The 24,986-nt window shown below is 43.0% G+C and overlaps 1 protein-coding gene across 1 annotated transcript in view; it reads left to right on the forward strand.

Moving 5' to 3' along the window:
• alx4b (ALX homeobox 4b) overlaps positions 1-24,579 on the forward strand; it is a 60,512-nt gene extending 35,933 nt beyond the window's left edge. Inside the window, exons 2-4 of the mRNA XM_054776377.1 lie at positions 5,648-5,958; positions 17,270-17,398; positions 17,480-24,579. Of these exons, the coding sequence (XP_054632352.1) occupies positions 5,648-5,958; positions 17,270-17,398; positions 17,480-17,800 (761 nt within the window). The 3' untranslated portion in view covers positions 17,801-24,579. The remainder of the gene's footprint in view (positions 1-5,647; positions 5,959-17,269; positions 17,399-17,479) is intronic.
• The last annotated feature ends 407 nt before the right edge of the window (positions 24,580-24,986 follow it).

A 24,986-nucleotide genomic window follows, 5' to 3' on the forward strand; every position in this document is an offset into this window, starting at 1 on the left:
AGCCTGTCTCTCACACAAACTCATGTACACGCTGGATAAGTCAGCCAATGAGATGAGAGCGTAGGCGGTGCCCCGATAATCAGCCAATGAGATGAGAGCGTAGGCGGTGCCCCAATAATCAGCCAATGAGAGCATGAAGCGTCAGAAGGCATCACCAAGTGGACTCTGTTAGTCATGGAAAATGTTTCCCTCTCTCTGTCGCGCGAGCTATTCAAATCGAATTTCTGAACTTGCACCGACTTGATGCTTTACGTTATATGGAATTTTTTACGTAATACGATGCAAAAACTTTACATAAATTCTTTATGTTCAGTGGAATTTATGTAAAAGGAAGTTTACGTTATGCGAGGTACTACTGTATAATGAAAATAAGATAGGCCCAAGGATGGAACCCTGGGGCATCCCAGAGGAGAGGGGAGTGGGAGGCCAACACAGTGTTCTAGGTGGGAGATGAGGACTGAGTGGTCCACATAATCAAAAGCAGCCGTAAGGTCTAAAAGCACCAGCACAACAGTTTTTAGCGTCAAAGGCTGTGAGGTTGAAATTTGAAATTTGTTAGCAATATCATGGATAGACAGATATGACTGGAGTTGTGAGAAGACAAGTTTCTCCATGACCTTGGACAGGAAGGGCAGATGTGAAATTGGACGGAAGTTGAACAGAGTTGATGGGTCTAGGTTTGGTTTTTTAAAAAGTGGTCTAACTACAGCTTGCCTAAGGGCAGTGGGGACAATACCCAGCCTGAAGCAGCTGTTCATAAATACAACAAGGCTGGGAGTAATGGTATCTTTAACCTCCTTCTAGAGGGCAGTTGGTGGGGTTTAACTGTTGGACAGATTTTTTAAGAAGAGAAGTGGAGATTGGCTCAAAGTTCTCAAAAGTGTGTGTTACAGGGGAGTCCAGCAGATCAGTAGTTGAGACCTTTGGGATGGATTGTCTGACTGTTTGTAATGGTGCTAAATAACACTCTGGGGCGATGGCTAGTACTGTATTTAGTTTTTGCTTCCTTCATGGTTTTATGGTAAGTGGCAAGACTGTCCCTTACGTAAGATGCCCAGTGATACATGAAGTCCATCCTTCTTCCATTTGCGTCCATCCACTCTGTGGAACTGTGGCATTACTATCGCTTTTGTGCCTTAATTCATATTTGCGTCTGCTTGCTAACAAATAGCACTCTCTCTCCCCCGCCTCCACATACTGGGACATAGCCCTCAAACGCTGAGAAGAGGCTCCCTCTCTGTGTTCATTTCACGATAGAGCCAATGTGCACAGACACATGCAGAGTGAGCCCTCTTGCATCCATCCATCAGATGGAGCACGCACGCATACACGTACATGTCAATTTATCGAGGACTCCTAATTATCGACCTGTTTTTTTTTAATGGTTTGATTAATCAATTCATCCATTGAGGAAAAGGCTTCTTGAGGCGTCATCTGTACTTCTGTGAAGAAGGTGTCGGACGTTTCGCTCCTCATCCGAAGAGCTTCGTCAGCGAACTAATAAGTGCTGGTAGCTTAGGCCTTAAATACAGTAAGAGTGGGCGGAATTGGTGTGCCAACACCCTCCTCCTATTGGTTCGTTACACTAAGCCTGGGCGGAGTAGTGGTATAATCCTATCCTGTTATTAACACCTCCGATAAAAGGGAAGTGTCGCTTCCTGAATTGGGAATGAACGACTCTGATACTGGCTTGTTAGCCAGCTATTCCATCCACTGTAAAGATGAGGAATGCAAAGAGCACTACATTGGGGAAACTAAGCAAATGCTCCAAAAAAGGCTTTATCAACATCGCAGGGACAATGCTAGTGGTCCTCAATCAGCAGTACATCTACACCTGAAAGCTACCAATCACTCTTTTCAGGACAGCGAGGTAAAGATTTTGGCCAAAGAAAACAGATGGTTTGAAAGAGGAGTAAAGGAAGCTATTTTTGTCAAACAACAGAACCCATCATTGAATCGGAATGGTGGTTTGAGGTTTAATTTGGACCCTGTGTTCAGCAGGTTACTGAGACCAAAACCCACAGCTCTTAGTCTTGCAAATGAGGTGAAGGCAGGGCCGAGCCAGAACAATAGATGCTAACAAGCCAGTATCAGAGTCGTTCATTCCCAATTCAGGGAGCGACACTTCCCTTTTATCGGAGGTGTTAATAACAGGATAGGATTATACCACTACTCCGCCCAGGCTTAGTGTAACGAACCAATAGGAGGAGGGTGTTGGCACACCAATTCCGCCCACTCTTACTGTATTTAAGGCCTAAGCTACCAGCACTTATTAGTTCGCTGACGAAGCTCTTCGGATGAGGAGCGAAACGTCCGACACCTTCTTCACAGAAGTACAGATGACGCCTCAAGAAGCCTTTTCCTCGATGGACAACTCCTGTACGACTGAGAGCCTACACAGACCCAATTCATCCATTATCATGACAGGCCTACTTATCACTGTCAAGTCTGGAACCTTAACCTCAATAACTGAGGGATGACTGTGTAACTTCTACAATGTGATTCCGTCTGTTAATGGATCACTTTACATCACCATTCATTAGTCTTGAGAACCAATTCAATTTAGACTGTAAATGTGTGTGTGAAACTTGTCCACTCCCAGAGCTTTGCCACTGGGGAGCGTTTTGACTACCCCAGATACCTCAGCCACGGTGATGGAAGTGTCCGAGTTTGTGTCCTCGGACTCTGCTTCCTCTATGGAAGGTATGTCAGTGTGAGTTTCGCCCTGAATTCCTCAAGGCTCTGGATGTTGAGGGACTGTCTTAGCTGACGCGTCTCTTTAACATTGTGTGGAAATCGGGAACAGTACCTCTGGATTGACAGACTGGGGTGGTGGTCCCCCTTTTCAAGAAGGGTGACCGGAGGGTGTGTTCTAACTATAGGGGGATCACACTCCTCAGCCTCCCTGGGAAAGTCTATTCCAGGGTGCTGGAGAGAAGGGTACGACCGTTAGTCCAACCTTAGGGACAGGAGGTGCAATGTGGTTTTTGTCCAGGTCGCGGAACACTGGACCAGCTCTACACCCTTGCAAGGGTACTGGAGGGTACTTGGGAGTTTGCCCAACCGGTCTACATGTGCTTTGTGGACTTGGAAAAGGTATGTCCCTCGCGGTGTCCTGTGGGGGGTGCTCCGGGAGTATGGGATTGTTGGCGCTACTACGTGCCATTCAGTCCTTGTACAACCGGAGCAGCAGCCTGGTTCGCATTGCCAGCAGTAAGTCAAGCCTGTTTCCGGTGAACGTTGGCCTCAGCCAAGGCTGCCCTTTGTCACCGATTCTGTTCATAATTTTCATGGACAGAATTTATAGGCGCAGCCAAGGTGTCGAGGGAGTCCATTTCGGGGGCCTTAGGATCTCGTCTCTGCTTTTTGCAGACGAAGTGGTCCTGATGGCCTCATCGAGCTGTGACCTGCATCGTTTACTGGGATGGTTTGCATCTGAGTGTGAAGCTTCTCGGATGAAACTCAGCAACTCCCAATCTGAGGCCATGGTTCTCAGTCGAAAAAAGGTGGATTGCTCCCTCCGGGTTGGGAATGAGGTCCTTCCCCCGGTGGAGGAAGTTCAAATATCTCGGGGTCTTGTTCACGAGTGAGGGAAGGTTGGAGCGTGAGGTCGATAGGCGGATTGGCGCAGCGTCTGCAGTAATGCAGTCGCTGTACCGGACCATCGTGGTGAAGAGAGAGCTGAGCCTGAAGGCAAAGCTCTCAATTTACCGTTCGATCTATGTTCCCACCCTCACCTATGGTCATGAGCTTTAGGTCGTGACCGAAAGAACGAGATTGCGGTGGAGCTGGAGGAGGTGGCCGAGGACTGGGAAGTCTGGTCTTCCCTACTGAGACTGCTTACTCTGTGACCCAGACCCGAAATGGAATGTGTGGGTCACATATCTTGGGCTTAAACCTGTGTCGGGAGTGAACAATGGCAATCAAGGAAATAAGGGGAGGGTTCTGGAACTGAATCAAATCTAGTAATCACTTTTATTACACACGTTGAGCCAAAATCAGAGGAGAATGTCGACAAGCCAGCAGGAGGGTTTGAGTGGGGAGCTAGCTGGTGAACATGGTCCTGCAGATTTACTTTGTCACTGCATCAAACAGATCCGTGTGTGGATGCAAAACAACTTTCTTCATCTAAGCTCAGACAAAACTAAAATCATGGTCTCTTGTGTTGTCAGTCACTCTGAGAAAACCTAATCATCTGGTTAGAAATATAGGGGTAATAATGGACTCAGATCTGAACTTTAACAGCCACATTAAATCAATAACATCATCAGCTTTTTACCACCGAAAAAAAATATTGCCAAAATCAGGGGAATGGTTTCTGAGACACATTTAGAGAGACTAATCCATGCCTTTGTCTCCAGCAGGCTAGACTAGTAACGGTCTTCTCATCGGGCTTTCTAAATGAGCTGTAAAACAGCTGCAGTACAACCAGAATGCCGATGCTCGAGTCCTGACTAGAACTAGGACTTAATTTCCGAATACTTTATTTCCAAGAGAAATTCACGTTTCCAGCAACTCTGCAAAAGTGTCCTCATAAATGTGATCACTTAAAAATAAAACAAACAAATTTGTACAATCATACAAAAATAACCACATTAAAAAAAACGACTATTGGCTCTCATTCAAATCCTTTGGCTTTTTGCCTCCAAAGCCTTATTCTCCAAGTTTGTGAACTATGTAACATTTTCTATGCGGCTTGTCCTCAACTATAGAACAATACAAAAATAAAACAATATCAGCACTGTGTAACAAGACAAGTGTTGGTATTGGTCCGATAATGATACTCTTGGTATCACTATACATCCATCCATCCATTTTCTATGCCGCTTATCCTCATTAGGGTCGTGGGGGTATGCTGGAGCCTATCCCAGCTGAATTTGGGCGAGAGATGGGGTACACCCAGTCACCAGCCAATGGCAGGGCACATATAGACAAACACTCACATTCATACCTAAGGACAATTTAGAGTCACCAATGAAGCTAATCTGCATGTTTTTGGAATATAAGAGGAAACTGGAGCGTTTTAGATGTTGAAATACATAAAAACAGAATACTTCATATATAGTATATTCTAAAATACAGTAGGTACATCCCAGGCAGGACCAAAGCAATAGTGTGCTTAAAATTAAGCTATATTGGGCGTAGACAGATACTGGAAGCTTTCCGGTACATGAAAGCTAGTTATGATTCAATGACAAATAGGCCGATTTGAATGGCAGACAGTGCTTTGGTCAGATGACATTTTTTAATGTATAGCAAAGCCAACATTTTCTTTTTTTTTTAAATGACACTGTTCCCTCAGAAGTGGTTAACAAATGGGGCGGGCTCATATAAACATGAACGGGATCATGCCCATGAGGAAGGAGGTTTTTTTCCTCAATGGTGTCATGAAAACAGGGAAGCTCAAAACCGACTGTTTGAGCGTCTCTTTTTTCAAAAGTGGAGACGAAAGGCAAAAGCCATGATGGATTTATTCATTTTTGCATAGTAGGGGACGTTTCTATTCTCCTGAACGAGCTCAAGTCGACTACAGGGAGCAGTGGAATAACAAAAAACATTTGATACATGGCACCATTAATATGCATCTCGCAGTATTTAAACAATCCAAGTCATGACACTCACCTATTCCTTAATTCTCTTCATGCAGGAAAAGACAATGAATTGACAGAGTCAGAGCTGCCCTCCAGTGTTGACACCCCTGGGATGGAAGGCAGTTACCTAAATCTGAAGGAAACCGGCGTGAAGGGGCCAAGCGAACGTCCAGGTTCAGATCTTTCCAGCCCTCTGGACAAGAACGAGGCTGAGAGCAACAAAGGCAAGAAGAGGCGTAACCGCACTACATTTACTAGCTATCAGCTGGAGGAGCTGGAGAAAGTCTTCCAGAAAACACATTACCCAGATGTGTATGCCCGTGAGCAGCTGGCACTGAGGACGGACCTGACAGAGGCTCGTGTACAGGTGAGGCTGGGGGATTGATACAGCAGGTGACATGTCTATTGAGCTGTATTGTATGCACATCGTTGTTTGCATGCTAATTGCCCCTGGAGAGTTAAAACTGGCAATGTGACAACGGAAGAGTCTATTGTTCTCCTTTTCATTTCTTTTTGTTCAAGCCAGCCTTAGATCACAGTGGGATCGGTGGGGCCAATTAAGGGAATACAGCTCACACACACGGTAGACCAGGGGCATCCAAAGTGCTGCGCAGGGGCCATGTGGCACCCCAAAGCTGTTTTTTTTTGGCCCGGAAGACATTCTAAAAAAAAACCCAAAAAGCAGCAGTAATTAAATAGAATAAAGTCAAAATATTAAGAGAAAAAAAGTTGTAGATTAACAAGAAAAATACATGTAATTTTATGTTATAATATGAGGAAAAATAACCTTCATATTAAAGAAAAAAGTCTTAATATTATGAGAAACAAACAACTGTCACCTCCGGCAGAGCTTCGCCTGCCGATGATATTGAGTCCGAATGGGTTCTATTCCGTGCCTCCATTGCTGAGGCAGCCGATCGGAGCTGCGGCCGCAAGGTGGTCGGTGCCAGTCGTGGCAGCAGGCATCTAGTCCGGATGCCTCCCGGACACCTCCCTGGGGAGGTGTTCCCAGCCGGGAGGAGGCCCCGGGGAAGACCTAGGACACGCTGGAGGGATCATGTCTCATAGCTGGCCTGGGAATGCCTTGGGGTCCTCCCGGTGCAACTGGAGTAGGTGGCCGGGGACCGGGAAGTCTGGGCTTCCCTACTGAGACTGCTGCCCACGCGACCCGAAATCGGCTAAGCGGAGGAAAATGGAGGAAATGGGCAAACAAAACAACTAACGTTGTAATTTTTACAAAATTAGATCGTCGAAAACATATTACGAGAATGAAGTTAGAATATTGTGCAAATAGCCATAATTATAAGAATGAGGGAAAGGCGTCTTGATACGTCATCTGTACTTCTGTGAAGAAGGTGTCAGACGTTTCGCTCCTCATCCGAAGAGCTTCGTCAGCGAACTAATAAATGCTGGTAGCCTAGGCCTTAAATACCGTAAGAGTGGGCGGAATTGGTGTGCCAACACCCTCCTACTATTGGTTCCTTACACTAAGCCTGGGAGGAGTGGTGGTCTAATCCTCTCCTGCCATTAGCACCTCTGATCAAAGGGAAGTGTAGCTCCCTGTGGTTGGGTATGAACGACTCTGATACTGGCTCGTTAGCAGCTATTGTTCTGGCTCGGCCCTGGCTTCACCTCATTTGCAAGACTAAGAGCTGTGGGTTTTGGTCTCAGTAACCTGCTGAACACAGGGTCCAAATTAAACCTCAAACCACCATTCCGATTCAATGATGGGTTCTGTTGTTTGACAAAAATAGCTTCCTTTACTCCTCTTTCAAACCATCTGTTTTCTTTGGCCAAAATCTTTACCTCGCTGTCCTCAAAAGAGTGATTGGTAGCTTTAAGGTGTAGATGTACTGCTGATTGAGGACCACTAGAATTGTCCCTGCGATGTTGATAAAGCCTTTTTTGGAGCATTTGCTTAGTTTCCCCAATGTAGTGCTCTTTGCATTCCTCATCTTTACAGTGGATGGAATAGACCACATTGCTCTGTTTCTGGTTTGGAGCCTTGTCTTTAGGATGCACTAATTTTTGTCTCAGGGTATTTACTGGTTAACAGTAAATACCCTGAGACAAAAATGTGTCTTTGTTCGGAGGTGCTATGGAAGGAGAGGATTAGAAAACAACTTCTCCCAGGCTTAGTGTAAGGAACCAATAGGAGGAGGGTGTTGGCACACCAATTCCGCCCACTCTTACGGTATTTAAGGCCTAAGCTACCAGCACTTATTAGTTCGCTGACGAAGCTCTTCGGATGAGGAGCGAAACGTCTGACACCTTCTTCACAGAAGTACAGATGACGTCTCAAGAAGCCTTTCCCTCGATGGACAACTCCTGTACGACTGAGAGCCTACACAGACACATAATTATAAGAAGAACATTTTCAAGAAGAAAGTTGAAATTAGTTGAAAAATAACTGCAGAAAAGGAAAAAAACTTTTCCATGAATAAAAAGAAAAGTCGTATTCTAAAGAGAAGAAAGTTGCAATTTCATGAGAATACTATGAAGAAACATGTCATTTTAGTTGCTTAGAATTCAAATATTAAAGAAAAAAAGGTTATTTTTAAAAAGTCACAATATTATGAGAAACAAAAGAAAATAAAGTTGTATTTTTTGTAAAATTAGGGTGGGTAAAAGTTATCACATTATGAACATAACTTAAAAAAAAAAAACGCATCCCTTGCATCCTTTTTGTTTTCAGTATGGGGCACTCTGTGCAAAAAGTTTAGACACCACAGCTGTGGACTCTACACAAAGGTCAACGGCGAAGGGCTTCTCCCTGGCGCTACTATGCTCAAACTATTTCCTCACAAAAGGGGGTGGAAGACATAAGCGGGGAAAAAATAAGTCCTTGGACCATTTTGTATGGTTATAAAAAGCACTTGAGATGCCAGTTTCAATTTCCCTATGAAATCAGAGACACAGTCAGGGACAGCATGGCCCGTGTGGTGGTACAGTAAAAAAACAAAACAAAACAAAAAACAGTACATCATGTTGCGTTCACATAGACTCATGTATTCCCCACATGAATATAATTAACCCGGAGTTCGACAAAACAGACCCTAAATATGCACGCAATCAAGTCTAAATCCCACAATTGCAACAGAAGGTCCATCAAGACAAAGTCCAGGGCTATGCAACTGTGGAATACCAAGAGGCATTGCAAGCTTGGCAAGCAATGTAATAATCCTTTTCATCTTAGAAGCAGCAGACACTGAAGCCCAGATGTGTTCTGCAGAAAATGCGAGAGTCTCAGTTTTATCCTAAGTGTAACCATGAAAGTCTGAATGAGCCGTTTGGGGTTTTTGCTGCCATTATGTTAGTTAAAAAGTCAGAATTGAACGTCACCATTCAGGACTTCCTTTTTGTGGAGGAGTGGGCCGTGTGAGTGAGGCACAGCCCGAGGCACTCAATTGCAGCGGTCCTGCACGACAGAGATGAGACGGTGAAACTTCAAAGCTGCTTTTAGAGTTTGTGCACTCTGCCCTCCCTCTTGCTGCCCTGTTCTCTTCCTCTTTCTACCTACTTGCTGTGGAGCATAAATAAAGCTCTTTAATGGTTCTGTAAGCTGCTTTTTGCTGTCAACGTCTTTGGCAGTGACCGAATTGCGCCAAGCACTTTGTGCTCTGAGCTCTGACCTTCCTTGCAGATGTGTCTGCAAGCAGGAAACAAATAGGGATCGCGGGTACGGCATACAGAAGCATTCATGTTGTAGGGGAATGATCTGCATTGTGCTCGTGCAAAGAGGCCACTGGCCTGTTGAGAACAAACCTTTATTAAAGTTAGAAAACTGAGGATGCAGAGCAACACGAGACACACCTGACTTCATAATGCTCCAGGAATGATCTCTTTGCCAAACTGTTTGGCTTGTGTCCCCTTCCTACAGCTGTTCAAAGGCTAAGCAGCATTGTGCAAACCCTCTGTGAAACATGATACACTCTTGGGGAAAGCAATCCATACATATACTGTACGTGCATATGCACGTATGCATAGACTTTGTTTGCTCTTCTGGTCTACATCAGCAGCGCTGAGGCCAGGGCAACACATGAGTCAGCGATAGATTTGGAATTTTACTGAATGACATGGCGCTATAGAAATGTGTGTGAGTCCCCTGTGCGCCTGGTCAGCCGCTTTTGTGTGGACGCCTCCGAGAGGTCAAGGGGGTTAGCTGCGGAAAGCCACGGGCTTTGGCGTCAGGAAATTAAACATGAAATGAAAACAAGCTCCAGTTTGAACATTCTCCCATCTCACTTTCCACAATCCCCTCTTCCCCTTGCAGACATAAAAGGGAGGGTAGAGGAGAGTGAGGCACTTGGTAGGGGGTGGAGGATAAAAATGAGATTATGACAAAATATCACACTCATTAAGACACTTTGTAAGAAAATTGCTAGCCTCTCCCTCTACCACAATATGTACTATACAGTCAAACCTTGCTTTTCAAACGCCCTCATTCTTGTATAATTTAGTTTTCGACTAATATTGTCTCCAAAATTTTGCCTCGGTTATCGTACAATATTGAATATTGAATCTTGTGCTATTAACTCATTCAATACCAAAGACGTACTTATGTCTTTATAAACCCAAACACCCGATGCCAAAGACGTTTTTATACGTACTTTAGGGGGTTTTTTTGTCCGAGAGGCTGAAAGAGGTGATGATGCAACTCCCCACTAATGCATTTGGCTGCAGAGTTGTTTTTAGCCAGAAGAACGGCCACTAGATGGCAGAAGTGCATTTGACAAGTGCGCGGCAGGAGGAAGTGGAAGAGCGTGGAGGAGTGTAGCTTGCAGAAGGTTACACATTGTAGGGACATTTTAACACTTGCACGCAAACACAAATGCTCACATGCATATATCAGTTCCAAATGTGAAAATTGTAAATAGTTTATGCTGTTATTATTTGGCTGTAAAAAAAAAACAAACCTTGTGTTGTTTATGTTGGTATATTTTAGATATTTGAGCTGTCATAAATGCAAAAAATATTTGTGTCAATGAAAGTTATGCTCGAAATGTATCGTTTCTCCCTTTTTAGTCGGGAACTGATATTTTCCTGAAACTTACCTGTGTTCTACTGCTGATTACTAAAGAATGGAAAAAGGTAAAAACAAACCTTTTTTTCTGATGAAAGACGAGAGTCTAATGTTTCTTTTGGTAGGTTCCATGTTTATATAGCAATAGAACGCAGCATTCTGTGTGTCTTGAAAGATCAATCAAAATCATCTAAAATGGCCGCTACTGAAGGGGTTGTACTGTATTTTGAAAAATGGCTGAGATTGAATGAGTTAAAGATGTGGTCTGACCCTTTGTTTACACTAAATGGGGTGATGTATGTATGTCTGTATGTATGTATGTGTATCTCTCTTTCTCTCTATAGCTCACGACTACACCAATAATGTAACGTGAAGAGCAGAGTAAACACAAGCGACAGCTTTGCTAGCTCCAGTACCCGCTGATGTGTCTGTGAATCTCTTGAATTTGAATCTCTGAATTTGTTTTTGTGTTTGAACTTAAAACAAGGATAAGTTATGTATACATGTTACTTTATTGTGGAAACTTTTTATTTAAGCTTTTATTCAACTTCTAAGAGTACATACAACTTCTAAGTACATGATGCTAAGATGCTTCTGAGTCTAGGAACTTCATTCTCTTCTGGAGCTATTATTCTTTTAGTTTGGTTAAATAAACATACTTTAGGCAGTTAAACCAAGTTAAGCATTCGTACGCCAATTTTTACACTTTTACTGCAAATGAATATGAGCTCCAAATATCGGTAATTGGCCTCCTTAACTCCCAATAATCGGCATCGGCCGATCTCTAGTTTTAAAACACCCATATGTTCACTTTTATACTTATTTTACCCAATCTAGTAGACATAAGAGAAAATAAGACATTAATAAGACTCGTGCTCTTGCATGTGGCTGTAATTGTGTTCTGGGGTGGGAATCAACCGACAATCCGTGGAAGCAGGATGGTTTCCTCTTTGTGCTTGAAGATGTCTGCTTCTTGTAATGTATATTAGATTTGTTTTTTTGGTAAATCAGATTTCAGTTTCTATGCGTTGCCATATCAATGTCATCTGCCCAGAGCCTTCAGAACCAGGGCTGCATTCCAATCGCAGTTTGAGATGCGCTTGTTGACACAATCTCAATTTACCTGGGTGACGCTAGAGGAAGGGTCAGGGTTAGGCTGGGCCGCATGAAGTATTAGGAGTAGGGCTGTTTAGTTTAAGTTCATTTCCAAAGTTGAAAATTAAGTGTTTGCCCCCTTCCTGATTGCTTATTTTTTGCGTGTTTGTGACACTTCAATGTTTCAGATCAGAAAAAAATCCAAAGCTACATGGCCTTGTGTCAAAAAATGAAATTAATAACTGAGATTAACTGAGATCTATCAGTTTGGAAAAGGTTAAGCCATTTCTAAAGCTTTGGGACTCAAGCTAACCACTGTGAGAGCCATTATCCACAAATGGCAAAGACATAGAACAGTGGTGAACCTTCCCAGGAGTGGCCGGCCAACCAAAATGACCCCAACAGCGCAGCCACGACTCATCCAAGAAGTCACCAAAGACCCCATAACAACATCCAAAGAAGTGCAGGCCTGACTTGCCTCAGTTAAGGTCAGTGTTCATGACTCCACCATAAGAAAGACACTGGGCAAAAAACGACCAGCATGGCAGAGTTCCAAGACCAAAACCACTGCTGAACAAAAACAACATTAAGGCTCATCTTAATTTTGCCAGAAAACATGTCGCAGAAACCGGCATGCAGAAAACTTTATGATCCCCAAGATCTTTGGGAAAACGCTCTGTGGCCTGATGAGACAAAAGTTGAACTTTTTGGAAGGCGTGTGTCCCATTACATCTGGCATTTCAGAAAAAGAACATCACAGCAACAGTAAAACATCGTGGTGGTAGTGTGATGGTCTTCAGGACCTGGAGGACTTGCTGTGATAAATGGAAGCATGAATTGTGCTGAAGGAGAATGTTGGTGACCTCAAGCTGAAAGCAACTTGGGTTCTGCAGCAGGACAATGATCCAAAACACACCAGCAAGTCCACCTCTGAATGGATGAAGACTTTGGAGTGGTCTAGTCCAAGTCCTGACCTGAATCCTATTGAGATGCTGTGGCATGACCTTAAAAAGGAAAAGCCTCCAATGTGGCTGAATGACAACAATTCTGCTAAATTCCTCCCCAGCGCTGGAAGAGACTCATTGCAAGTTATCACAAACGCTTGATTGCAGTTGTTGCTGCTAAGAGGGGCCCAACCAGTTATTAGCTTTAGGGGGCCATCACTTTTTCACACAGGAACATATAGCTTTGGATTTTTTTTCTCCCTTAATAATAAAAAGTTTCATGTAAAACTGCATTGTGTGTTGAGTTGTGTTGTCATTGACTAATATTTACATTTGTTTGATGATCTGAAACATTTAGTTGTGACATACACGTAAGGAAGGGGGCGAACACTTTCACACCACTGCATGTGACAGCCAATAAGAACATGCTGACTGCCCCAAAAGAGTTTTTCTGAATGGGACCAGACTGCAACCTCTGTATCCTACATTGATCATGGCAAAAAAGCAATGTTTTTATTTTTTTCCTTTTTTACTTACTGGTTTTGGCACCGCTTCAGCATGGACATTGTTTCAAAAGTAACAATTTGGTATTGGATAACATGTGAATGATATGATACCCAACCCTATTCAAGAGCTGGACAACAAAAATTTTCAGTCACTAACAATGAAAAGTGGCTGCTGCTGTCTGTGTGTCCTCAACAGGCACTCTGGTTCTTGCTTGCAGTATATAACCTGACCAGAAGCTTTCATTCTCTATAATTTAACAAGAAAAGCAACAACAACAACAGAAAACAGCAGTAAATCTGAAAAATCAACAGTAATTTTACAAGAATAACGTAAAAATAATGACAGAAAAACGTAATTTAATGAGAAAAGGATTTAATTTAATCAGAATAATGTACAGTGATATGAGGGAAAATGTAATTTTAGTAGCATAAAGTTCAAATATTTAAGAAAAAAAAGATGTTCGTTTTTGGAAATAAAGTCATAATCCGTATTATGAGAAGAAAATTTAAAAGAAGAAAGTTGAAATAGCAAACAAAATTTTCTTTATAAAAGCTTTAATTAAGTCCATATATAAAGAAAAAATATAACAAGAAAAAAAAGTGACATAATATTATGCTGAAAATATGCATCATTTTAGTAGCATAGAGTTGAAATATTAAAGAAAAAATATATTCTTGTGTCCTCAGGACTCGAGCAGCAGCAATCCGGATGTCCTGCAGCTCGTTTAGAGAGCCCAGTGAGAAGGCCGTTAGAGTACCGTATTTTCACGACCAGAAGGTGCACCGTATTAAAAGGCGCAGTCTCAGTTCCAGGTGCTATTTCTGTCTTTAACACATACACAAGGCGCACCGTATTATTGGGCGCAGGTATGCATGCTAAAACATACCGCGTCGCTCAGAAGTCAGTGAGGAAGCTACAATGCTTTATTTCTTTGGACAGATTAAGAGCAGAATTCTCAGTCAGTTGACTTGAAATCAGGATGGTCATCACTCAACACAACAGTCTCAGTCATGGTGCACAACTACAAACATCACACAGCAACGCAAAAACAGACAAGACACTACCGCTACTTTTGCAGAACAATAACTAACAACTATGTAGCTCAAACATGTAACTTTAAGAGCATTTGCACCAAAACACTACCACAAAGCATGCTGGGGAACAGGAAGTGCTCCCAGCGATGCTACAATACGCTAGCATGCATGCTGCTGTATGTTTTTAAAAAGCCAGCGAGAGCAAAACTGAGTTGGGTTGTACTTTATTGAAGTATTTAACGATGTACTCACGTTATTTTTGATCAATTCTCATCCACAAATCCATCAAAGTCCTCATCTTCTGTATCCCAAATGAAGAGCGGGGCAAGTTCTCCATCTAACACGCCAGGTTCCCTGTCGTCATTGTCAGAGTCAGTGTCGTTGCTGTGCGGCGCCTCAGAAATGATGCTGGCTTTTGTGAAAGCTCGAACAACAGTGCATCAGACACATTAGCCCAAGCATCCACAATCCATTCACAAATTGTGGCGTAACTCGCACGGCGCTACCTCCCAGTGTTAGTGAAGCTGTGTTCGCTAGCTGTCATCCATCGCTCCCACGCCACTCGGAACTTCACTTTAAACGCCGTGTTGACATCGATGTCCAGCGGTTGGAGTTCCTTCGTCAAGCCTCCCGGAATGATGGCAAGCTCCGAGTTCATTTGCTGCACTTGGTTTTTCACAGGGGCTGTGGTGACACGTGGAAAAAAACATCCGTTCTCTTTCCGTACACGTCACTTAGCCACTCAACCATGTTCTCCTCGTCCTTCCAGCCCCTTTGATTGGTCTGGCTGGAAACTTTTCTTTATGCAGCGTCTTCCTCTTAAAAATCACCACCGGTGGCAGTTTCTGTCCATTACCATGGCAACCAAGCACAACAATAAAAGCCGACTTCTCGTGCCCCCTTGTGTGTATCTACCGTGCTGGTCCCCTTCTCTACAGTGTGGTTCACCAGGATGTGGAAAGTGGGCAGCATGTCGTCCATGTTGGTGATGTAGTTGGGCTGGATGTGTTTGTCTGCAATGTTTTTACTGCAGTAGGAGTGGAAGATGGCCAGCTTGCCTTGTAATCCGCTGGATGTTGCTGCGCCACGCTAGTCCTTGCCCGGATGGATAGATGGCGCCGTTTCATAAAATATACCTACAATATATACAGTATCTACTGGAGCGTGCCTTTAGCGTCCTCAGTCACGTCCACCTTTCCTCTATATAAGCAGCGTGTCGGCAGGAGATGCTCCCATTCAGTCGAGCGGAGCACTCATAAAGGTCACACAGCAACACTTACAGATTTTGGAACTCGGTGCACACATAAAGCACGCCGCATTATAAGGCGCCCCGCCCATTTTGGACAGAATTTAAGGCTTTCAAGTGCGCCTTATGGTCATGAAAATACAGCCTTCTAGCCTGCTGGAGCCAAGGCATGGATTAGTCTCTAAATCTGGCTGAGTCACTATTCCCTTGATGTTGGCAATGTTTTTCATGTGGTAAAAAGGTAAAAAAGTGGCTGTTAAAGTTCAGATCTGAGTCCATTATTACCCCTAGATTTCTAACCTGATGATTGGGTTTTTGGTAGAATAAAGTTTAAATATTTTACAAAAAAAAGATGTTGCTTTTTTTTAAATAAAGTCATTATATGACAAGAAGAAAATTTACGAGGAAGATGGAAAATGAAAAAAACATTTTTTTTATGAGAATAAAGGCATAATCTAATGAGAAAAAGTTATTTTCCCATAAGAAAATAAAATAAAGTCGTAATATGAGAATCAAACAATAGCAAAATAAAGTTGTATTTTGGGAAAATTTGTTTTGGGAAAAAGTAAAAGTGGGAATTAAGTCAAAATGTTATGGGAATAAAGTCATATTACGAGAAGAACATTTACAAAGATGACCTAAGAAGAAAGTTGAAGTATTTCATCAGCCAAAATGGGGCGGGGGGAACTTCAAAGACCGAAATTTGTGCTAACAAAATGCATTCTTGCCTGTATATGGCGATGTCCGATACTGGCTTTTTTTGCCGGTAACCGACGTTGTGCAACTCTGAATTTCCGATTCCAACATCTGTAACATCACATATATCCTGGGGGTAAATATGTCCACTGACAACAGTGACGACGAGACTGTGCCGGTCTGTGCCGCTAAAAGCTGACGAGTTAGCCAACATCAGTGCTCTCTGTGCCCGTGATTTCAACACACTGAAACCCATTTCCGACTGCGAGGAATAACACGGGACGTCACAAAGTATTTCCACGAATTGGTGCCACTAGATGCCTCGATGGCGGGAGTATGCGAGCCCATAGGCCTATGTATATACAGCAGTTTTCTATTATTGGGTTTCATTATAAGGAAAAGCCCGATACCGATAGCAACCAATATTGCATTTTGATGCTAATATAAGACATGCCAACCTATATCAAAGCTGAGATACAGGTTTTTCTTGAAATATGCATACTGTAACTGCTTAGCATATCTACGTGTGTTGCTCTACAAAATATCAGAGTGGCCCTTGCATCATTTCATTTTTCAGTACGTGGCCCTCGGTGGAAAAAGTTTGGACAATCCTGTATTAAGCCATCAGCACAAACCGAGGGGAAAGCGATGCTGATGATTCCTGACATCAGCAAGGTCCAATTCAGACAAAAGATGGCAGACATATTTTGGTTAAACATTGCTTCATGGCTAGTGCAGCGGGATTCCCTTTTGTCCCGTGTTATGTTGACATGTGAGGGAGGGAACACCCTTCTCAGAGTGATCTATGAATGGTTACAGAGCAGATGTGGATCTGTCGGCATCGTTGCAGTCAGAAGGTAGGCAGACTCTTGCGTATCAAAAGGGCGGATGGAAAAAAAAATGTGAGGTGCTTCATTTTCACATCAATAGCTCAATGTGGATGGCATGTTAACGACACATCAAGCTGTAAAACTTTGATTGGGACCTTCATGTGCTCCGGAATTCATTTGCTTTCCTCTGTAGAGTTTTCCTTGTAGAGTAGAGAACGGTCACGTCTTCGGCTACGCTTCAGTGCCTTCAGTTCACTGGTGATTGTTGGGAAGTGGTTCCCTAATGGCTAACTTTTTTTCTAGGTGTGGTTCCAGAACCGGAGAGCCAAGTGGAGGAAGAGGGAACGCTTTGGCCAAATGCAACAGGTTCGAACACATTTCTCTACTGCCTATGAGCTGCCTCTCCTAACTCGGTCTGACAACTATGCGCAGGTAAATAAATCCATCATCACCGTCTTGCAGAGAATGTAATCTCTTTGTTGGAGTCTTATCATCTTTGCTCTTTGGTTTCAGATCCAGAACCCTTCTTGGATCGGCAGCAACAGTGGCACTTCTCCAGTGCCAGGTTGCGTTGTTCCTTGTGATACTGTGCCCCCCTGCATGCCCTCTCATGCGCATGGTCACGGCGGGGTCTCAGACTTCCTCGGTGTGCCCAGCCCAGGGAGCAGCCACATGGGACAGACACATATGGGCAGTCTATTTGGGGGTCCTGGAATGGGAGGAGGGATCAATGGCTTCAATCTCAATGTCGATCCAGACCGCAAGTCGTCCAGCATTGCAGCACTACGTTTGAAGGCCAAGGAGCACAGTGCTGCCATTTCTTGGGCAACATGATGTTCTGCTTATCCTAAGCGGCCATCATCAAGCACTCATAATAATGCAGGTCAAGTGAACAAGGAGCGACTGCAGATATAGCAGAAACCATGCAGTGGCCAACTCAACTGAGATAATGTCTGTGACTGTGACAGTCAGCAGATACTGAACACTAAAGATCATAGAGGGGGTCTTGATTCATTAATGTGTCAGGTCTTAGTGCTCATTTTCACAAATTTAAACAAACAATATCACAAACACGTGCTGCAAAATACACTCAGTAGGACTATATGTTAGTTGACTTGGAGTCATATCTTCTATTTACCTGACCATTCAAGGTCCCTCACACAAGAAAGACATTGTTATTTTTTTAACGTGAAGGACCCTGTACGATGGTAGTTCAGTTTTCGTTATTAAAATTGCTCCAAAAAGGTCAGACCAAAACAAACTGAGAGCTGACAAGGCCTGTGCCATTTCAAGCCAGAAGTGCTCATTTCAAGCCAACGTGTCATTTCCTCCTGCAGAGCCAACACCGCAGGTTGCCCTGAGAGTCCCAGTGTAACGGATGCCAGCCTGTGAGGCTGTGCAAGTGTACGTTGGTAAACCTCACTCCCTCTGCCTTAAGAGTTGCACTGAACACGCGGTCGACAGTCCGGGCTTTTGGCTGTGTGGTCAGCGCTCTCGCCTCCCATTGCGAAGGTCCTGGGTTTGAGCCCCGGTGCGGGCGGTGTGAAACAGGGTGGGTTACACCAGCCTCGGGTTACAGGAAACAGCGTCCACAGTGGCTATCGGCAGCCTTAAACGTCAACTTGTCACGCCATCTTCACAACGCAACTAGACACGCTTACTGAGCATCACAGTGGGCCTCCAGGACATACTGTACAGTACGTGGTGAAGACACATCCGGTACAAATATTGTAATGGTCAGCTTATGGTTCAACATAGGCTCAGCAGAGATGACTCCTGAATCACAGAATCCGACACATGCCAGAGACTGCAGACTGAATCAGTGAGTCTAACTGCCCGGTGGATAATTCTATAATGCTTAGGTCAGGGGTGTCTGAAGCACGGCCCGTTCTTTTTGGCCTGCAGCACATTATAAAAGTAGAACTTAACAAGAAATTACAAAAAGAAAAAAAAACACATAACCAAGGAAAAATCTGCAGTAATTTTACAAAAATAAAAGTTGTAAGTTGTTAAAGAGAAAAAGTCTTATTTTCATGAGAACATCGTAATATGAGGAAAAACACCCTTTTTGTAGCATAAAGTTGGAACATTAAAGAAAAAAAGACGTAATACAAAGTGGTACTATTGAGAGAATCAAACAAGATTTATAAAGTTGTAAATTAGGTCGCACGTTACGCTACGTGAATTAAGTCGAAATATTACGGGAATAAACCAGGGACGCTCTGATCAATCGTCCACCGATTAGTTGACTTCCATAAAACGTGATCGGTTGTCATACATTATACAGATGTAATTTATCTTAAAAGTAAGACATGAACAACATCAAATTAAAAGCACAAAATGAATGCCAACAGACCATCCACCAGTTCAAGCCTGGAGTTTTGGGTATTGGGGTATCACTGGGCGACACCATTCCATGCCAGCGTGTTAGAGCACTCGCTTATCAAACCTATTGCTGTTCCACTTTTCTTGCATCTTTCTTCACGTGCTTTGCCTAGCCGTCACTGTCGCCACTCGAGTCATCCGCCGAATTTCTGGTCTTCGGACTCCAAATGTGACTTTTTACCACAAGGACATTTTGTTTTTAAAACGAAACAAGCAATGTGGTTAGTTTGGAGCTCTGTTTTGTCCCACGAGGAAGTGGATATCACATTCATGAGGTACGTACTAACTTTTTCAAGCGTCACTGAACAATTTTGCTGTCTTGTTGTCATTCTAACTTAAGCAGGACACATTTGTATTTAATAAAGATATTTATTTCTATTATTTTATTCTGTTCATTTTCTTATCTTGCGCTAACAAAAAGAATTGAATCGTTTATTTCCCCGTGAATTTGCATTATTCCAAAAGATGCATCAAATTAAATTCAGGTTTATGTAAAATAGTACAAATATTGAAATAAAAGCCAAAAAAAGAGAAAAAAAATCCACCCAAAAGTTTATTTTGTAATATTGACCTATTTGCCAGGGGCCCTGGCCAATAGTGCTCATCATGAATAAATTGAAATATAAACGCTTAATCCATGTGATCAGTATCGGCTGATCTCAATCATGGATGGACGGTATCTGATTGGAGCATCCCTAGAATCAAGTCATACTTACAAAAAGAACATTTACAAGAAGAAAGTTGAAATACATGGAAATTAAAAAAAAACAGCCGTCATTTTACGAGATTAAAGTCAAAATATGACTGAAAAAAAAGTTGTATTTGAATGAGAAAAGTGCCATTTTTTCTCACGTCAGTGTGAGCAGTACGAGTCAGATGTTTTCCAAATGCAACACAAGCCTCTTTTGCGTGTGGCCATAAAATCCAGTGTGTATCTGATGCTACTGGATCTTGTACGTCCTATAAAGTCATCAAAAGGCGTGGGCAAAAGTTCCTCGTCATCCGAAAAGGACTTTAAAAATCTATGTCAGCAAAGCGCCTTGCGTCGGTGCCCCACCACTCCAGCAGAACCAATTCCTCGGGAAGTTCCAAGTTCCACTCGTATGCAAAATGTTGTCTCCGGTTGCAAAAAACAAAATAAAAAATTGCCACAAATGTGCCAAAACAGACCAGAAATTGCAGACATGTTTGCTTCCTTCCGTAAACACACTTTGAGGCGTGGGACCTCTGTGTTTTGTGCACATGCGCGTCACTTCCTGCCCGTATCGTGTTCACATTTTACACAAGTACAAGTTGAATTTTTTGGGGGGGGGTCATGGATGTTAACAAGAAATCCAAATTGGGCAATCATACACTTTGTGTGTTACCAAAAAGTGTCTCGCTAGAGTTTGACGGCAGGCTGGAGACACATTGCATTTGACATTTGGCTGATATTGCTGAGACAAGGCTACTCCGTCTGTATCAGTGAGCACGGGTTCTACTTATGTCGTTGACATGGTGGATATTTACCTCGGCTGATTTGACTTCTTGGTACAGGATTGATTGCATCGAGTGAAAACATTCTGACACTTACTGTATGTACATTTTCACACATTCAGCAGGTGTCACGTGCGTTCTGGCCAATCAGAAGCCTGAAAAAGCTGCCACAGTCGACTTGGTGGTTCATTATAACTCCTCTGTTCTCAGTGTGGAGAGATAGTAGACGTAAAATGACAAGAGCCCGGGAGACACCATGAATGGAGGGAGGGGGGGGACACATCTGTCCACAGCTGCAGGAAGTGAAACCAACACCAGTAGGTTTTGTTCAATAAAGTTGGCTGAGTTTCACTCATCCACACACAAAAACTGACTAACATGTCCACATTGAATGGAGTTTTCTAAAAGCTGTTTTTAAAAAGGAAAAGTGCACTTTTTTGGAGGAATGTTGCCCGTCATCCACAATCCTTATGTGAGACATGAACACACACAGAGACAGCTGCATGTAATGCGACAAAGACTGCCATTCAAACCTCCAACGAGGTTTTACGGTTTTCTCTGCATGCTCTGAGCAGGTAGCGACCGGTGCATTCATGATAACATGGAATACTTACGTACATCATGTTGGTTCTTTTCAGCATTAGCGGAACGGCCTTCCTGGATGCACGGACTTCACATAGCAACACCAAGCGTTAACTTTTCCCAAACTCAAAAAGGAAAAAACACCAGCGGCAATGGGGGCTGCTCCAATATGTCACGTTATTTTTTGTGAAGGTTGTTGCCAGCCGGTGTGGTGTGGCAAAATGTCAATACGCCGGTGATGTTGCTCGACTGGCATAAGAATGTTAAAAATAATATTAATAATAATAATAATATTGCTGTAGTTTGGTTAATAAGTGCGTCACATTATATGTACAGCCCTGGTCCCATGATGTTGAAGTCAATCATGTCGAACATCTCCTGAAAAAGATGAATCTAGTCAAACAGCTTTGGGTCATAGCGACAACTCATGTTTGATGCAGAACAGCAAATGATAAAACAAACTAGGAGAAAAAATAGAAAAAGTGAAAGATTGCTGCGACACAGGTATTAGCGCCCTTTAAAGTCCATTTGACTCATCTGTGACAAATCGGAAATGAAAATCACTTGTGTTAGGGTTAGGGTTAAGGTTACTGTTAAACTGCGGCCACATGACATGAATTAAGCAATGAATTATGACCTAAATGTATTAAAAAGCCACATATTTTTTGTTTGTTGGTCACAATGGGGACGACAATAGGAGCTGTCTGGAGACCTCAGAAGCACTATTATTAGCAAACACAGGACCGCTAAAGAATAAAGGCCATCTCCAAGGGCCTTGGTGTCCCAGGTTCATCCCAGTACATAATGTTAAGACATTTTCAAAGAATGGAACTGTCAAGAACCTCCCTGGACGTGGCGGGAAGAGGAAAAATCGATGAGAAGTCTTTGAAATGTCGGTGCGGATTGTGGAGAAACGCCACGTAAAACCGAGCTGACCTGGAACAATCTGGGCTCACGTTTTCAACTCGCTCAAAACCAAGCAGGACTCTACAGACGAAGGTTTGAGTCGAAGCTCATGGTTTCTCCAGCACGATCAAGACCCAAAGCACACATCCAAAAGCACGCAGGAATGGCCGAAAAAGAAGGAAGGGACTGTTTGAAACTGTGTGGCGATGAGTCCTGATCTTGACCCCATTGGAAATCTGTGGTGTGAGGAATCCTGCAAACGTTCAACGAAATTGCAAAGAAAGAGCGTAAGAAAATACCAGCTGAGAAGTGCAAGAAGCTTCAAGATGGCTCCAAGAAACGTCATTGCTGCCAAAGGGTGCGCCACCAAATATTCAGGAGGGGTACTTTTGTTGCTGTCCAGGTCATTGTTTGTGTTTCCTCTTTGAAATTGAAACATGTAATGTTATTTTTGTTGTTAGATCCGTTCATAAACTCTGTTGATATTCATTTGGTACATTTTCGTTTATTTATGAAAATGTTGTACTGGTTGTGCAAGTGTCAAGAACTGCTGAAGTGCTGAATCCCAAATTAGCAGAGCAAAACGAGAGTCTGTGCAAAAAGGTTTTAATAACAAAAGAAGACTCACGAGGAGTAAAATACAAAAACACAAAAGGGGCAGAGCCAAGTCCAGCATGAAACTGAAAGTCCGCCGTGGTCGGGCGCAAGAGAGGTGGGCGGGGCTCGGCGAACAAGCGACTACAATGTCGGAGTATAAAATAAATCTATGTGGTTTTGAAATAGGTTCCAGGCCAATGCAGTAATTAACTGCGGCGCATAAAGAAATTAATTTGCGGTCATTTACTGTGTCTCCTTGTTTTTAGTGTAGCCTATTTGTCAAATTCACTGCATGTTTCTTTTGAGGGCAATAAGCCATTATTTATCATCACAACGCAAATCAAATAAGTAGAAGCTGATTATCAGAGTAGGCAATTGAGTAGCCTACATAACGTCACTTACCTTCCATTGACTTTGTTTGCTTTGTTTACTTTCTGGCCAACTGCAAAAACAAAGCAGCTGCCGTAAAGATTTGGTGGGCTCATGCTCCGATCTACGATCACTAAAAAAAAAGGCAAAAACGTCTAATTACAACTACAACTTTTTTTTTTCCTGCATGACGATGACTCCACTAAGACTGAACTATCCAGACTGTATTGGCTGGTACCACAGGTCGATAAAATCCCAAACCTTTTAAAAGACTAAAGAAGGAGTCTAAAATGCAGGTAGATGACATGAATAAACACTTGTAGAAAGTAGTGGAGTAGCCCGCTGTGCCCTGAACAGCTCTCATTAAAGCTAATGGGTCACAGTGCCCCAGCCAGGCTCGAATGACATCCTGAGGCCGGCATGGTTAAGGGACCATGAAGACCGTTAGGGCACTTCAAAGTTCAGCTCGCTACATTAGAGCTCTGCTGATATGGCAAAGAGGGGACAGATCAAATTACTTATTCAGCACTTTATTTCTCCGTCAATGGTCCGGTCAGTCAGTGTGCACCATAAACAAATGGACGCTTGAGCTGTTCATTAAAAAGGCCATCCGGGCTGTAAATCAGTGCTCTTAGAAACATCTGAGTTGGCCTTTTAGCTTACTTTAAACAATCCTTAAGTTTAATGAACATACTGTAGCTGGTACCAACACATCGAATAACATTTTTCCCCACACACCTAAGCAGTAAAAATATACAGTGGTGCCTGTGTATGGTACACCGCCATCTTGGGTCACAGGCCCAAGACCAAATCTTGCGATACATGCACGTGATTGCACGATTCACTGTGGCCCATGGACGCAATTTTAGGGCAACAGCGTGTGTTTCTATCAGATGTGCTGCCACCAGACATAACAAAACGGATGCACAAAACGGATGCAACAAAACATGGAGTGCACAAAAAATAAAGGTAATGAACCGTGCCGCGTCATGGGTGCAAGACCCCTGACTTTTAGAAGACTGCCGTCATTTCAAAAGTATGAAAATGTGACCGAGTGCTTCAGCCATCGGCTGCAATTCTCTCTCTCACACACACACACACACCTAAAGATTCAAGATTCAAGATTCAAGAGAGTTTTATTGTCATGTGCATAGTACAACAGCAGTTATACCATGCAATGAAAATCTTATTCTGTTCATTCTCCCAAGAAAAGAAAGAAAACACAAGACAGAATAAGAACATAAGAAACATAAACACATAAACATATATACCAATAAATTAAGCAACAACAACAGAAGAGACATTAATACAAATAAATAATACAAATAAATAAATAAAGTGCTATGAGTGTGTGCGTGTGTTGCGTGAGGCGTGTGCGAGTGCTTCGTTGAGAAGCCTGATGACCTGTGGGTAAAAGCTGTTTGCCAGCCTTGTGGTCCTGGACTTCAAACTCCTGTAGCGTCTGCCTGACGGTAGGAGTGTGAATAATGAGTGTTGTGGATGTGTGCTGTCCTTGATGAGGTTGTGTGTTCTTCGTAGGACTCTAGTTTTATAAATGTCTTGCAGTGAGGGGAGGGCTGCCCCAACAATGTTCTGTGAGGTCTTGATCACCCGCTGGAGTGCCTTCCTATCACGTGTTGTACAGTTACCGTACCAAACAGTGATGGAGGCGGTAAGGACACTTTCCATAGTGCATCTGTAGAAG

Source organism: Dunckerocampus dactyliophorus, chromosome 5 (genome assembly GCF_027744805.1).
Source record: "Dunckerocampus dactyliophorus isolate RoL2022-P2 chromosome 5, RoL_Ddac_1.1, whole genome shotgun sequence".
NCBI lineage: Eukaryota > Metazoa > Chordata > Actinopteri > Syngnathiformes > Syngnathidae > Dunckerocampus > Dunckerocampus dactyliophorus.